Source organism: Schistocerca piceifrons, chromosome 3 (genome assembly GCF_021461385.2).
Source record: "Schistocerca piceifrons isolate TAMUIC-IGC-003096 chromosome 3, iqSchPice1.1, whole genome shotgun sequence".
Taxonomy (NCBI): Eukaryota; Metazoa; Arthropoda; class Insecta; order Orthoptera; family Acrididae; genus Schistocerca; species Schistocerca piceifrons.
In genome coordinates, this window is record NC_060140.1 from 204,782,066 (window position 1) to 204,799,778 (window position 17,713).

The window sequence follows — 17,713 nt, forward strand, 5'->3', positions numbered from 1 at the left end:
GGACTCGTCCGTGAACATAACCTGGGAGCACTGTTCCAATGACCATGTTCTGTGTTCTTGACACCAGGCTTTACGGGCTCTCCTGTGACCAGGGGTGAGTGGAATGCACCTTGCAGGTCTCCGTGGGAATAAACCATGTCTGTTCAGTCGTCTGTAGACTGTGTGTCTGGAGACAACTGTTCCAGTGGCTGCGGTAAGGTCCCGAGCAAGGCTACCCGCAGTACTCCGTGGCCGCCTGCGGGCACTGATGGTGAGATATCGGTCTTCTTGTCGTGTTGTACACTGTGGATGTCCCGTGCTGTAGCGCCTGGACACATTTCTTGTCTGCTGGAACCGTTGCCATAATCGTGAGATCACACTTTGAGGCACACGGAGGGCCTGTGCTACGACCTGCTGTGTTTGATCAGCTTCCAGTCGCCCTAGTATTCTACCCTTCATAACGTCATCAATATGTGTTCTTTGAGCCATTTTCAACACACAGTCACCATTAGCACGACTGAAAACATCTGCACACTTACTCGCTGCACCGTACTCTGACATGCACCAACACACCTCTGCGTATGTGGACTGCTTCCAGCGCCACCGTGCGACGACCGCAGGTCAAATGCACCGCATGGTCATACCCCGAGGTGATTAAAACACGCAAACCGCCCACCAGAGCGTTGTTTCACCATGTATCACCATTATCCTTAATTTATGAGGATGAGTGTAGAATGCGGGAACGGAGCAATTAATGTGACGTCCGAAAGCACATAATCATTGGCTTCCGGGCCAAGATAGGAAGCATTTCCGAAACGGCCCAGTTTGTAAACTGTTCACGTGCCGCTGCGGTTAAAGCATAGCTTGAATGGAAAAATGGCGCTATGCAAAACCAGCGCCGAGGCAACTGTGGTGGGCCACGAGCCATGTATGACAGGGGTGAACGACGGCTGCCGAATTTGTACGGGCGAATAGACAAGCAACTGCTGAACAAATGACCGCCCTGATGAGCCGAGGAGCTATGAACGGTGCTCTTCAACGACCGTTCAGCGGACGTTGCTGTGTGTTTGCCTCCGCAGTAGGCACCTGGTTCATGCACCCGTGCTGGCTGCTGTTCAGGAATCTGCACGCCAGAAACGCAACTGAATGTCTACTGAGAGGTGACAGGTGGTGTTTTCAGATGAATCACGTCTCATGCTTATCAGACAAATGGCCGATGGCGTGTACGGCATCAAACGTCTGAAAGCAAACACCCTGCATGCGTTATGGTCTGGGGATTGCTATCGTGGCATTCCCTGCTTGATCTCGCCATTCTGGGATGGACAATGGGTGAACACAAGTTTGCATTTGTCCTTGGGGACCATGTCCACCGCGACATGAAGTTTGCTTTGTCCTCGGCGCAATGGCATCTAGAAGCAGGACTGTGCAACGTATCACACAGATCGCAGTGTACGTGAGTCGTTCGAAGAGCATCAGGGTGAGTTTACCGTACTCCCCTGGCCACCAGACTCCCCGGATATAACACAAATGAGAATCTGTGGGATCACCTTGACTGGGCTGTTCGCGACATTGATTCCCAACCGAGAAACCCAGCGCAGCTGGCTGCGGCACTGGAGTCAGTATGACTCCTTATCTCTGACGGTACGTTCCAGAACCTCGTAGACACTCCCAGGACGTCTCTCAGCGGTCTGCGCTGCAAAAAGTGGTTATTCACGCTTTTCACATGTGATCACATTACTGTGGCTGGACAGTGCATGTTTCAGAAAATAATACAAGAAGTCTCTCATTTTGATGATGATGACGTTTGGTTTGTGATGCGCTCAAAAGTCCCAATTTTTACATATTCCATTTTCTTTTCACATGAAATGATCGTATGGCATTATTGGCCGGGAGGCCCCATTCTGGGGAGTTCGGCTGCCATATTGCAAGTCCTTTTTACGTTACGCAACATCGACGACTTGCAAGTCAATTATGACTTTTCACAATCCAATCTAGTCACTCTCACAGATGGTGATGATGATGATGAAATGGTGAGGACAACACAAACACGCTGTCCCCGAGAAGAGAAAATCCCTAACCCGGCCGGGAATCGAACCTGCGGCATCGTCATCCAGAGGCAGCAACGCTAGCCCCTAGACTGCGAGCTGCTCAAATGGTTCAAAAGGCTCTGAGCACTATGGGACTTAACATCTGAGGTCATCAGTCCCCTAGAACTTAGAACTACTTAAACCTAACTAACCTAAGGACATCACACACATCCATGCCCGAGGCAGGATTCGAACCTGCGACCGTAGCAGCGCCTAGAACCCCTCGGCCACTACGGCCGGCCCGCGAGCTGCGAACAATTTCTCATTTTGCCCATTGCAAGAGCATCTTTGTGGGATGATTTATGCCTTCATGAAAGGGACTGTCTCGTTTTGATCTAGAAGATGTGTGTACTAGTTGCCATTTACCGCTTCGCTCTTCGTAAGGTACTATATAAGAAGAATCAGGGAGCGAAAGGCTATTTACAATTTGTACAGAAACCAGATGGCAGTTACAACAGTCGAGGGACATGAAAGGGAAGCAGTGGTTGGGAAGGGAGTGAGACAGGGTTGTAGCCTTTCCCCGATGTTATTCAATCTGTATATTGAGCAAGCAGTGAAGCAAACAAAAGAAAAATTCGGATTAGGTATTAAAATCCATGGAGAAGAAATAAAAACTTTGAGGTTTGCCGATGAAATTGTAATTCTGTCAGAGACAGCAAAGGACTTGGAAGAGCAATTGAACGGAATGGATAGTGTCTTGAAAGGAGGATATAAGATGAACATCAACAAAAGCAAAACGAGGATAATGGAATGTAGTCGAATTAAGTCGGGTGATGCTGAGGGAATTAGATTAGGAAATGAGATATTTAAAGTAGTAAAGGAGTTTTGCTATTTGGGGAGCAAAATAACTGATGATGGTCGAAGTAGAGAGGATATAAAATGTAGACTGGCAATGTCAAGGAAAGCGTTTCTGAAGAAGACAAATTTGTTAACTTCGAGTATAGATTTAAGTGTCAGGAAGTCATTTCTAAAAGTATTTGTATGGAGTGTAGCCATGTATGGAAATGAAACATGGACGATAAATAATTTGGACAAGAAGAGAATAGGAGCTTTCGAAATGTGGGGCTACAGAAGTATGCTGAAGATTAGATGGGTAGATCACATAACTAATGAAGTATTGAATAGGATTGGGGAGAAGAGAAGTTTGTGGCACAACTTGACTAGAAGAAGGGGTCAGTTGGTAGGACATGTTCTGAGGCATCAAGGGATCACCAGTTTAGTACTGGAGGGCAGCTTGGAGGGTAAAAATCGTAGAGGGAGACCAAGAGATGAATACACTAAGCAGATTCAAAAGGATGTAGGTTGCAGTAGGTACTGGGAGATGAAGAAGCTTGCACAGGACAGAGTAGCATGGGGAACTACATCAAACCAGTCTCAGTACTGAAGACCACAACAACAAGAACAAAGAAGAATCCAATTTCGTATAGACATGAGCAGCGACCTGTAAATCCAGCCAACCTCCTTCCACACTTCGAGATACTACTGAGCGTCTATGCTCTGTGTGCCGTTAGTGGGGACATGCGTTTGAGGTGGAGTCGTTCGTACCTCTGTACGCGTCACCCTTCAGTCTGTGCATGGGAGTGTATATAATATCAGGCACAGTATGCGACGTAAGTCAGACCGAGTCAACGCAAATATCGGAGTGAGTTTGTTTGCTGCGTAATTCTAGACGCCGACCTTTGTGTTCATTCTAGCGGTAATGCACTGGGTGGTTATAATTAAAGTGTAGCTATTCACAGAGGTCCAGTGTCAGCTGTAATTATCGTATGACAGCGAAACTTTGTAGATATTCTAAAGCGTTAATGAGGAGCCGATTTACGCTAGGAAAAAAAATAGTTCCAATTTTGGCCACTAGGTGCAAATCCGGCGCTATGAATGCAAGAGCCGGCCGGTGTGTCCGAGCGGTTCTAGGTGCTACAGTCTGGAAACGCGTGACCGCAACGGTCGCAGGTTCGAATCCTGCCTCGGGCATGGATGTGTGTGATGTCCTTAGGTTACTTAGGTATAAGTAGTTCTAAGTTCTAGGGGATTGATGACCTCAGATGTTAAGTCCCATAGTGCTCAGAGCCATTTGAACCATTTTTTTGAATGCAAGAATGGCGTATAGAAATGTTTCCACATATAACGGAGTAGGAATGGGACGTGGGAAGAAAAGGTCAAACAAGTGAGAAAGATATTGTGTTGTCACCGCCAGACACCACACTTGCTAGGTGGTAGCCTTTAAATCGGCCGCGGTCCATTAGTATACGCCGGACCCGCGTGTCGCCACTGTCAGTGATAGCAGACCGAGCGCCACCACACGGCAGGTCTAGAGAGACGTACTAGCACTCGCCCCAGTTGTACAGCCGACGTTCATAGCAAAGGTTCACTGACAACTACGCTCTCATTTGCCGAGACGATAGTTAGCATAGCTTTCAGCTACATTTGCTACGATCTAGCAAGGCGCCGTATTCAATTGATATTTATTATGTGAAGCATGTATCATCAAGAGAGATGTTCTACAATTGTGGATTAAAGTTAAGTATTATATCAAGTACTTACTTTATTTGCAATTCTCAAGATATTGTCCTGTTCCAGACCTCACGCCAGTCAGCGTGTAATTAAACGCATGCATTTCGGCCTCCTCTAGAAAAACAGTGTTGGCTCTTCTGCCAACACTACAGATATAACATTGATTCTATTATTCTCTGCCGCGTAAACAATTTGTTCAATATGAGCACCAGAGACGTCGACGAGATGCTGCACCCGTAAAATGACGTGATCAACTATCGCTCGCAGCACTTCCGGTGGAACCTGGGCCAAGTGTTCCTGCATATTGGCCTTCAGATCAGGTAGAGACCGAACGTATCCCTGGTAAACGCGTTTTTTTTTAGATATCCCTTGAGCCAAAAGTCACATGGATTCAGATCAGACGATTTTACTGACCATGCATCTGGAAAACCTCTGGAGATAAGACGTTGGTAGGAAGCAGAGCTTTCATTCTGCGAGCGAGATGAGGTATTGCCCCATCTTACAAGAAAATAGTGGCGGGATTTTCTGTTGCAGCGCACAATTCAACACGTCACAGAAAGCAAAGTTGCACATAAACAGACCACACTCTACCAACGCTGGATGCGCACTGAGTGTAGGAAACTTACGACACAAAGATGGCGGTTGTAGTCCACCGCCGTGATAGACCAAAACGTCTGTCACTTTATCGATAGCCCTCGTATTTAGTGCATCACTTTTGGCCTACTCTCTTGGTATATTATACTGAGCTACATTTAGTTACTGTAAATTTGAACAGTTCAGAATCAACGTACAAAATCAGTTTGGAATGAAAAGAGTTTACAGCTTAACAGAGAAAACATGTATAGAACAAAGAGGAAAACTACTAAGTAAATCAAAAGAAAGGGAGTACAATAATGCCTAATCAACATATCCAATTGTTTTCCTACCACCGATTTACTGTGGTTTTGAAACCTCCCTGTTCTTATCTATTCATAGACAATTGACTGCAGAAGTCCTCAGAACACAGCATGTTGTTATCAATGGAGAGACGTCTACAGACGTTAAAGTAACCTCTGGCGTGCCACAGGGGAGTGTTATGGGACCATTGCTTTTCACAATATATATAAATGACCTAGTAGATAGTGTCGGAAGTTCCATGCGGCTTTTCGCGGATGATGCTGTACTATACAGAGAAGCTGCAGCATTAGAAAATTGTAGCGAAATGCAGGAAGATCTGCAGCGGATAGGCACTTGGTGCAGGGAGTGGCAACTGACCCTTAACATAGACAAATGTAATGTATTGCGAATACATAGAAAGAAGGATCCTTTATTGTATGATTATATGATAGCGGAACAAACACTGGTAGCAGTTACTTCTGTAAAATATCTGGGAGTATGCGTGCGGAACGATTTGAAGTGGAATGATCATATAAAATTAATTGTTGGTAAGGCGGGTACCAGGTTGAGATTCATTGGGAGAGTGCTTAGAAAATGTAGTCCATCAACAAAGGAGGTGGCTTACAAAACACTCGTTCGACCTATACTTGAGTATTGCTCATCAGTGTGGGATCCGTATCAGATCGGTCTGACGGAGGAGATAGAGAAGATCCAAAGAAGAGCGGCGCGTTTCGTCACAGGGTTATTTGGTAACCGTGATAGCGTTACGGAGATGTTTAATAAACTCAAGTGGCAGACTCTGCAAGAGAGGCGCTCTGCATCGCGGTGTAGCTTGCTGTCCAGGTTTCGAGAGGGTGCGTTTCTGGATGAAGTTTCGAATATATTGCTTCCCCCTACTTATACCTCCCGAGGAGATCACGAATGCAAAATTAGAGAGATTAGAGCACGCACGGAGGCTTTCAGACAGTCGTTCTTCCCTCGAACCATACGCGACTGGAACAGGAAAGGGAGGTAATGACAGTGGCACGTAAAGTGCCCTCCGCCACACACCGTTGGGTGGCTTGCGGAGTATAAATGTAGATGTAGATGTAGAAACAACAGGTGTTGCTCAGTTAACTAAGATACACTTGATAATATGGTCTTCTCTCAAATATTAATCCAGACATTTTAAATACAGCTTTTTTAATGTTACATCCTGCCTTGAGATCGCATTCACATTGTGTTCCTCTGATGCTGTCGTCGTGAGGCTGTATTCCCTAGTCACTTGTGTAAGTGTGACGTTCGTGGTGATCGGTGAGGTGCAGCAGCAGCTATTCTGGCATTACAGTCAATTGCAGTGGCTCATTACACATCATTAGGAAGCACTGCAGAACAATTGACTTATTCCGTCTACAAGTGGTTCGAAGTTTTCTACTCTAAATTGAGTTTCTAATGAACAATTCAGATTCACGAAGTTTCTTGTAGACTGACGTTCCGTATGCGTCGTGCTGTGTTTGGTCAGTGATTGTGTGCTCGGAAGTGCTGTGTTTCCTTCATTCATATGTTCATCTACGTCGCCTTTTAACTCTAAGTAAATTACACTACCGCCCATTAAAACTGCAACAGCCCCAAGACGGCATGCAGCAAGCGTCAGAATGGATTGCTTGGATATTCAACTGATTAACATTTCTGAGCAATCGCACAAAGCAGGTAGGAGTAACACCTTCTGCATTCTGTGTATCAGTAAAGGTTATCTAGCGTGTTTCTCATTCACAAATCGCATCTGTTTGTTCCTTGTTTGTAAGAACATAGTGTTATCTCCCGTGCACGAAGGAGAAAAGGCTACCAGACGTGTCGAAATTCGACAGCAGCAGAATCGTGGGGTGTGTAAACTGGGGTTTATCGGTCCGCAACATCGCTGCTAGTCACGCGAATACGGAAACGACGCGTTATGAAGGGCCACACTCAACACCGTGCAGCATCTCAACGGCCCCAAGCGACTGGCGCCTGAGAGAATAGACACATTGTTCGCTTGGCACGCAGGATTGTTCAGCCACGTCATATACAGTGCGTCCGTAATTAAAGTTCCAGTTTCAAAACGCTAATCCTCATACTGACGTCAAATTTGAACGGCATATTACTGACGCAGGGGGAAACGACATGAAAAAAACAAAAGACAGAGATAGGGAGAGAGAGAGAGAAAGAGAGAGAGAGAAAATTACCAATACCGACAGATGGCGGTGAAGCGTCTTAACGTAAATGGGGTAGGCTACATACGACAGATAAATCGCAATACAACGGCTATGGTGTGAGTTGCGAATTACACCGTTCGTGTGAGTGTTAAAGTTCGGCAGTCCACAGTTGTGGTGCTGTTAGTAAGGTAAGCCCCTTCACCGCGGATGGGGGAAAACCGGTTTTTAATCAACCTGAGACCAAAAACCGCATAAAAAGCAAAATTACATAGGTTTCTAATTGCAGTGAGATGGGCGCAAGAAAAACGCAACATGCTGTCCACCGTTTTGTGCCCCAAGTTGAAATCGAGAAACCGTATGTTCCACAACAGATCAGAGTGTCTCAGGGGCAATGCGTGCCTTCAGTTCAGCTACGTTCCTAGTTGGAGCACGCAACAAAACTTCTTTCAGATAAACCCACAGCCAGAAGCCACATGGACTGAGGTCAAGTGATCTGGACGGCCAGCCCGTAGGAAAATGATGACTGATAATTCTGTCGTTTCCAAAATGCTTCTGCAGCAGCAGCTTCACTGCCCGTGCAATGCGTGGAGCAGCGCCATCTTTCTATAAATGATTCTGATTACAGATCCGCGCTGTTGAAGGCCTGGAATGAAGTTGGTACGCAAAAGGCTCTCATAGTGTTTACCAGTGACGGGAAAGATAACAGGACCCGCAGGGTTCATCTCCTCGAAAAAAATATGGTTCTACGATAAACGATGCAGTCAACCTGCGCCACACAATCAGCTTTGCAGAATGGATGGTATCGGTTGAAATGCGTGCTGATTTTCCGTTGGCCACATTCTGTAATTTTACGTATTGGCAGGTCCTTGGAGATGGAAACGGACTTCGTTTGTCGACAGAATATTGCATTGGCATTCATTGTCCGCTGTCATGCAAGCAAGATATCCCAGGAGCGAACGTTTGTCTTTCTGGCAGGTCAGTAGGAAGCAACTCCTGAACAAGGGTGATTTTGTATGAATTATAATGCAAGATGTTTCGTAGGGCTTTATGCACCTTGTTCGCAAGCATGTCCAACGTGCGGCCAGTTGTCCGTGCACTGCATATTTGCATACCACAGCTCAATCCCTCCTGCAATGCTGTGGCCACATCTTCGACAGACATCAGATCAACTGCTTTCCTCCTTCTGCCACACTGCATCTCAAAAGAACGTGTCTTTCCCGAATTTCGTAATCATTTTCTCCACACCCTTAGCAGACATCAGACCAATGCCTTTTGCCACACCCGTCCGGAACTTCTGCAGAGCTACTGATTTCACAAGAGCCCGCACACGTTCGACGATTCTGTCGGTTTTTCAAGTTGAAAGTCTCCGTGAGCGATGATCATCTTCAACGTGTTCTCGGTCTTCCAAAAACGATTTGTGCCAGCTGAAAAGGAATGTTCTCCATAGGCCTGTTTCAACTTCTGAAAGGTCACAATCGTGGATTCCCTAAGTTCAACACAAAATCTGATGGCATAACGTTGTTCTGAATTCCGCTCTTCCATTTTCGTAACGCTCAACAAAACACAAATTCACTGATGACGCTCTCAAAAATCACGAGATGGCTGTCTGGAGGTGAAACTCGGACTGAGCATATGGAAGCGATGAACACACTGGTCTATACAGGTACGACAACACAACGTTGCCAGATAGCTCGCAGTGCTGTCGGTTTTATTACTTTTCTCACACACCTCGTAACTTTATCAGCCACAGGAATTTGCCGAATACTCACAACTGTCTTGAAATATTAATGCATCACTTGATGGTCTCCTTTACAAAACTCTTCTCGTGACGTACAAATGACAGTGTATTTCTATGACGTGAGTCACTCTTGTGTCTTAACTAGCCGATGTTTTCTTCTTGATCGTAGGTCAACTAGGCAGAGTCTTCATGCCTTCTTTAGACGATACAACACAGCCAGTATCTATTACATTCATGAATTATCTAGATTCACTGATGAACAGTAATAAGCCTACTGGGGTGGTTCCAAACACACGAGTGAGCTGTATTGGCGCACCTTTCTGTAATCTGTGGCGTATCACTTTGTGAATACCGCAGCGGGGTTCCTATGCTCATACGTTGACCGGAGAGCTGGTGACTGCGTTGCAGATAGCGCTGAAGTATATTTGGACTGGGCAGTCTGTCTCAGAGCCAAGTGTGGCTAGTTTCTTCAGTAGCTTGTTGGTTCATTCTAACAGTACTTTAATATGTTCGATAAAATTCCTTTCCCATTAGAGATACACTCCTAGCTACAGTTAATTACATTCCCTAACTTGCGTTTCTCTCACGTTTCCTCTTCAGTACCAATTACATGATTTTATGACTCCCAATGGTTTCTTCTATGGACTCCATTCTTTCGCGCATTACAGCATACCGCAAGCTTTCTCTTCCAGAGCAGACCTGGAGTCCCTTAAACCAACGCTACTATATCATCTCTCTATGAAACGAATGTTTGTCTACCTTTGCCTTGTTCCAAAATTCGGAGGATGAGTTCAATTATTAGAGACAGAAACATTGGACCACAGACTGACCCTTGAGTGCATACGCCCTTGTCAAGCAGCGACTGAGGTAGGGCAGTAGTTAGGACGCTGACCTAGCATTTTGGAAGTAGTGTAACTAAATCTCCATCTGGTAATCCAAGTACAAGTTTTCCATTGTGTTTCTAAATCACTAAAATGGATGGTTCTTTGAGAAAGACCAGATCTGATTTTTTGCGCCATTCTTGTACAATGCATATTCGTGTGCCACTTTTACGGACTTATATATGATGCTAAATGATTCCTCATCAGCTGTCAGCCATTGCAGAAAAAAACTAGAGGTTAATACCCAGTCGACGACGAAGTCATTGTGATCGGACTAAACAAGGACGGCGCAGAAATCCGTTCGTGGCCTTTTCGAATGAATCGGCCCGTAAATCACCTGACGTGAAATTTAAGGAAACCACGGAAAATTTAAATTAATATAATCTGATGAGGATTTGAACCTCACTTCTCTCTAATACTAATCCAGTAAGTTAATGACTTCGTCGCCTTGCTCAGTGCAGCTCAGAATAAGAAGTCTCGTGCCCAAATATAACATTTAGCTATCCAATATACATATGTACTGTTCACACGATCACTTTAGTTTTCCTTTGGTTTATGTACAGATTACAGCCATCACCTAGCTTACGTTCTATTTCATTAAGTACACAAGTAAATTTTTCTTATTTATAGACGACCATGATATCTTATTAGCGACCAGTATGATGCTATTTTCTATGACAACCAATCCCAACGCCGAAAAAGTGCTTCAATTTCCTCAGTGGCTCACCAGTTTACGACTTAAACAGCAGTGATAACAATGAGCAACTCTGCCATAACCTATCTTGAGTTTGACCTATTGCACCAGTCCGTTACAGAAGCACACATGTTTAAGTATTATTTAAATAATGAAAAACTGCACCAGTTACTTATTTTTTCACGCTTAGCACAAAGTATTTCGAAAATTTATTCTGATTTTCAAACACATTTCTTTACATGAATACTTTGGTGATGTTTGCATGTGTGATTCCCTCTCTTTCATTCATTATAGATGTCTTTTTGAGGTTATACTGCAATCGTAAACTCGGACAAAGTAAACCCTGGAGTGTTTTTATATGCTAATGTTTTTGTTTATGCTAGTGTTTTTGTTTATCTACTTACAGGCATTGTGCCTCCTCCATTACACAGAATGTCACACACGCACGTCAATCATCACTTACATTGTCTGGTATAGTAATCAAAACAAGCTACAAAGATATTACAACACTATGGTTTCACAAAGAGTTTATACACTGTCAGAAATGTTACAGTGTTTTAGGATTACATTGTACACATAAAGCTGTCAACTATAAAATTTATTTCTGCTACCATTGACTACTGAATTATCGATTGAGAAACGTAAACAGTTATGACAGTTTCAGCAGTTATCATATTCACTGTCTAGTTTGACACTGAGAACTGCACATGCCAACATCACCAAAATTATTCATGTAAACAAATGCAGCTGAAAATTAGAGTAAATTCTGGAAACGCGTTGTGCTAAGCATAAAAAATAAGTAATTGGTGCAGTTTTTCATTATTTAAATCATGAATGACAATGCTGCAGGCTTTTCTAAAACAATGGCCGGCCGGGGTGGCCGAGCGGTTCTAGGCGCTACAGTCTGGAACCGCGCGACCGCTACGGTCGCAGATTCGAATCCTGCCTGGGGCATGGATGTGTGTGATGTCCTTAGGTTGGTTAGGTTTAAGCAGTTCTAAGTTCTAGGGGACTAATGACCTCAGAAGTTAAGTCCCATAGTGCTCAGAGCCATTTTTTCTAAAACAATGAATACGATGAACGAAATTACTCTACGTTTTAGTAACTTCGGTTGACATTACAACGCCTAAAACTGAAAGGCATTTTATTTCATCTTTTCACAAGCCTACTCAAAATCTATGAATACAATGAGTGTTTCCTTCCAGTGGACGGTGGAAAGAAAGAATTTCAGAGATAGACTTAAATAGGAATACATCGTCCGTCCAGAAAGTCACGAGACTGATTTTAGTCCTGTAATATAAGCGACGTCAGCGCGATAAGTACGGTGGCTGCTACAACTAACAACTGTAAGCAACAGATGTGCATTCGACCATAAACTTGTGCGCAGGCTGTGTTAAGTAGTGGACGTGTGGCCGTAGTGTGTCAACAATGTTGTGCCACAAATCTCAATAACGCAACATCTCTAAAACAAGTGTTCAAGACACTCTCCAGAACGTTTTGAAGCAGAGAAAAGTGTGTACAAAGTTTGTTCCGCACATCATGTCTCTTGAAAAGAAACAACGACACATGGACGCTTGCCGTGAATTGATTGAAATGCAAAATGCGAACAGTTTTTTTCTGGAAAAGATGACAAGGCTCGGCGTCATCAACACGAACCAACCAGCATTCTATGCGTCATACTCAAGTGGAGGGGGGTTGGGGTGTGGAGTGGGAGGAGGTGGGACGGAGGCTATGTAGGACTCCTCAAGCATTAAAACCACTATTTCAATTTTTCTCTGTTTCTTTTTTTTATTATTATTAATCCAGTCTAGAAATTATTTTGGATAAAACCACTATTTCAATTTTTCTCTGTTTCTTTTTTTTATTATTATTAATCCAGTCTAGAAATTATTTTGGACTGAGGGGGTAAATAAGGCAGGTTGCTGATGATGTAGGATGGAGCCGATGAAATGGATGTATGGCAAGTGACATGACTGGAGAACTACGGCAAACCAACTTTAAGATGAATGATACTGCTTATAAATCGCGGACTAAATAAATAGTACAGGTCATAAGATGGAGCCTTATGGGAAGTCGCATGTAAGACATACAGCTGGTATGCATATCTTGTGTGCACCAGGAATGGAGAACTGCATCGGAGCAACCTTAGGATAAATTACTGATAGTTATAACAAGCCTTACTTCAGAGAAAAAAATATATGGGTGCTAAGATGGAACCTTGTGGGGCGTGTCACATCTGATGAAGACATACAGCTCAAATGAATAACTGAGAAGTGACAGGTCTGGAAAACTGCATCGAGCCAGTCTTAGCGTAGTGACTGATATTGATGGAAGTTCACTAATTTATACACTCCTGGAAATGGAAAAAAGAACACATTGACACCGGTGTGTCAGACCCACCATACTTGCTCCGGACACTGCGAGAGGGCTGTACATGCAATGATCACACGCACGGCACAGCGGACACACCAGGAACCGCGGTGTTGGCCGTCGAATGGCGCTAGCTGCGCAGCATTTGTGCACCGCCGCCGTCAGTGTCAGCCAGTTTGCCGTGGCATACGGAGCTCCATCGCAGTCTTTAACACTGGTAGCATGCCGCGACAGCGTGGACGTGAACCGTATGTGCAGTTGACGGACTTTGAGCGAGGGCGTATAGTGGGCATGCGGGAGGCCGGGTGGACGTACCGCCGAATTGCTCAACACGTGGGGCGTGAGGTCTCCACAGTACATCGATGTTGTCGCCAGTGGTCGGCGGAAGGTGCACGTGCCCGTCGACCTGGGACCGGACCGCAGCGACGCACGGATGAACGCCAAGACCGTAGGATCCTACGCAGTGCGTAGGGGACTGCACCGCCACTTCCCAGCAAATTAGGGACACTGTTGCTCCTGGGGTATCGGCGAGGACCATTCGCAACCGTCTCCATGAAGCTGGGCTACGGCCCCGCACACCGTTAGGCCGTCTTCCGCTCACGCCCCAACATCGTGCAGCCCGTCTCCAGTGGTGTCGCGACAGGCGTGAATGGAGGGACGAATGGAGACGTGTCGTCTTCAGCGATGGGAGTCGCTTCTGCCTTGGTGCCAATGATGGTCGTATGCGTGTTTGGCGCCGTGCAGGTGAGCGCCACAATCAGGACTGCATACGACCGAGGCACACAGGGCCAACACCCGGCATCATGGTGTGGGGAGCGATCTCCTACACTGGCCGTACACCACTGGTGATCGTCGAGGGGACACTGAATAGTGCATGGTACATCCAAACCGTCATCGAACCCATCGTTCTACCATTCCTAAACCGGCAAGGGAACTTGCCGTTCCAACAGGACAATGCACGTCCGCATGTATCCCGTGCCACCCAACGTGCTCTAGAAGGTGTAAGTCAACCACCCTGGCCAGCAAGATCTCCGGATCTGTCCCCCATTGAGCATGTTTGGGACTGGATGAAGCGTCGTCTCACGCGGTCTGCACGTCCAGCACGAACGCTGGTCCAACTGAGGCGCCAGGTGGAAATGGCATGGCAAGCCGTTCCACAGGACTACATCCAGCATCTCTACGATCGTCTCCATGGGAGAATAGCAGCCTGCATTGCTGCGAAAGGTGGATATACACTGTACTAGTGCCGGCATTGTGCATGCTCTGTTGGCTGTGTCTATGTGCCTGTGGTTCTGTCAGTGTGAGCATGTGATGTATCCGACCGCAGGAATGTGTCAATAAAGTTTCCCCTTCCTGGGACAATGAATTCACGGTGTTCTTATTTGAATTTCCAGGAGTGTAGCAGAAAAAGTACAGACGCTAAGATGGAACCTTGTGGGGCATCTAGTGTAAGACAAATAGCACACAGGGTTTCAGTGGCAGGTGTATCACCACTTTGCCCGAGTATCTCTGGCTACGGGTGCGAACTCACGTGCAGCTCCTGGAGCTTGCGCATACAGAGCGCGATGTCGGCCTGGCTGACCAGGAAGAACTTGGCGACGTCCCAGGCGGAGGCGAGGCGGCGCGCGTTGGCGAGCGCCCAGAGGCGCGTCGTGTGCACCGAGTGGTCCAGCCGGTGCAGCACGGGGATCTGCTCCACCAGCGGCAGCTCCTCGACGGGCGCGCCCATCGCCCACTCGGCGTTGCTCTCGCACTCGTTGCTCAGCGCCACCAGCCCGTGCAGCATGTCCGAGTACATCTGGCCCGTGTGCGTGCCCTGCGGCTGCCGACAAACAGGGAACGCCCGTAAAAACCTAACACACACTATCTGCATCTAAACCAGGTCGCATAGCGTAATGTGCAGCACGCCAGCGTGTGGGACAGGGAGGTCAGCCAAATCCAGATAGCATCTGTGCACTGGATTATGAACCATTCGTCTGGTACACCGACACGCCAGATTGTGGGTTTTAGGCCATTTTCCACTGTAGTTTCGTCAAATGTTGGGACTGTTTCCCAGTCACCACGTCAGAAAAATACGTTGCACAAATAATCAAGCACTCGTAGACACCACTTGCAGGGGACACAGCGACCATTCTAGTTAATATCCAGAAAAAGAGCCACAGATGTCGTATTATTTGCTTTATTTACTAGTTTAACGACACAAGCATCTTTATCTGTTCACTGCCCTGGTGGCAACACAGAGGACTGAAGCAGTGGTCGGTATCACCGTCAACACATAGTGGCGTGAGCTGGATCTGCACATTCTTTTCACACCGATCAGAGTTGACGATGACGAAGAAGAGTGCTTTAAACCTCTCACGCAGTGGTCACCAAACTGCAGCCAAACAAATGTTCGTGAGGTCTGTCGTTCTGAGCCGTATTTTGTAATAATATGCATGTACACTACTGGACATTAAAATTGCTACACCAAGAAGGAATGCTGATGATAAACGGGTATTCATTGGACAAATATATTATACTAGAACCGACATGTGATTACATTTTCACGCAATTTGGGTGCATAGATCCTGAGAAATCAGTACCTAGAACAACCACCTCTGGCCGTAATAACGGCCTTGATACGCCTGGGCATTGAGTCAAACAGAGCTTGGATGGCGTGTACAGATACAGCTGCCCATGCAGCTTCAACACGATACCACAGTTCATCAAGAGTAGCGATTGGCGTATTGTGACGGTCCAGTTGCTCGGCCACCATTGACCAGACGTTTTCAATTGGTGAGAGATCTGGAGAATATGCTGGCCAGGGCAGCAGTCGAACTTTTTATGTATCCAGAAAGGCCCGTACAGGACCTGCAACATGCGGTCATGCATTATCTTGCTGAAATGTAGGGTTTCGCAGGGATCGAATGAAGGGTAACACATCGTGGAGCACCACACCAGAACTAATTTTGTGAATAACCTCAAAATCTTTGCCTTTAAATCATCGAAACGAATCTCTGTACGATGTTTCCGATAGAGCATGTTTTCCATATGTTTCTATTAGCAAACGATGGATTTCCGTAGCAGATTTCTTGAAATGAAAGCAGAAGAGTAAAGCTTACCGCAAATTCTGTTTTCTAGGTACAAAAACCCACATCTTCAAGGCACTAAATAGGTATGTTCTTTTCATTCCACTCCAAAGTCACACAGTGATCAGAAACCCTAATGTTTCTGCTGTTAAATAAGTCTCGTCTTGCTTTCTGCCACGTTGCACTATTAAAATTACTGCCCCACTACGTCAACAGCGAGAATTAATTCCAGGTGCACTGACCAGCCAGAACATTATGACCACCGACTGCTATCAATGTAAATCCGTCCAGGCGATAGCAGCGTCACCTGGTGAGGAATGACTGCTAGTCAGACACACGAACGATGCATGTAGTATTAGTGTGTGCGCTGTCCGTGTGTAGAATGGGGAAGGTGCGCAATCTGAATCTGACTGTGAGCAGATTGTGATGGCCTGGAGGCCCGGCACGAGCATTTATAAAACTGCACGACTTATCGAATGTTCGAGGACTGCTGTGGTGAGTGACTTTATCACCTGGCAAAACCAAGGTGAAACAGACGTTGCGGTTCGGGAGGCCCCTCCTCGTTACACGTTTACACGTTTCGGACGATGAAGGCTGGGTGCACTGGTGAGATAGGACAGGCTGCCACCTTGGCTGAACTAACATCAGACTTCAATGCTGGGCAGAGAAAAAGTGTGTCTGAACACACACAGAGCACCGAACACTCCTAACGATGGTTCTCCACAGCCGACGACCCATATACGTGCCAATGTTAACTCCACGACGCTGGCAACTACAACTGAAATGAGCACGTGACCATCGGCACTGGACGTTGGCAGAGCGCTGCATGGTCTGATGAATGAATGCCGATACCTCCTTCGACATGCCGATGGGAGGGTACGAATCCGTCGCCTTCCAGAGGAACAACATCTTGACACCTGTACTGCGGAACGAAGACAAGCTGACAGCAGTTCCATTATGCTCTGGGGCACATTCACGAGGGCATCCATGGCTCCATTGGAACTTGTGCAAGGTACCATCACGGCCAAGAAGAATCGTAGATTAGTTGCAGAGCACGTATACCCCTTCATGAAGATCTTGTTTCACGAAGCCAGCGGCATATTTCGACAAGATAATGCACCATGTCATAGGCTCAGGAGTGTGATGGAATGGTTCGAGGAGCAACGTGACTAGTTCCAGTTGGTGTGCTGGCCTCCCACTCGCCAGATCTGAACCTGATCGAACACATCTGAGATGTGGTTGAACATGGCGCCAGAGTTCATCGTCCCCCCCCCCCCAACCATCCTGGAATTAACGGGAATTAGGTGAGTTGTGTGTGCAGATGTGGTGCTAACTCCC

General features: G+C 46.2%; 1 protein-coding gene across 1 annotated transcript in view; it reads right to left on the reverse strand.

Moving 5' to 3' along the window:
- The window catches only part of LOC124789716, a 126,397-nt gene that overhangs the window by 61,600 nt on the left and 47,084 nt on the right, over positions 1-17,713 (reverse strand). Inside the window, exon 8 of the mRNA XM_047257166.1 lies at positions 14,839-15,129. Coding sequence (XP_047113122.1) covers positions 14,839-15,129 — 291 coding nt within the window. The remainder of the gene's footprint in view (positions 1-14,838; positions 15,130-17,713) is intronic.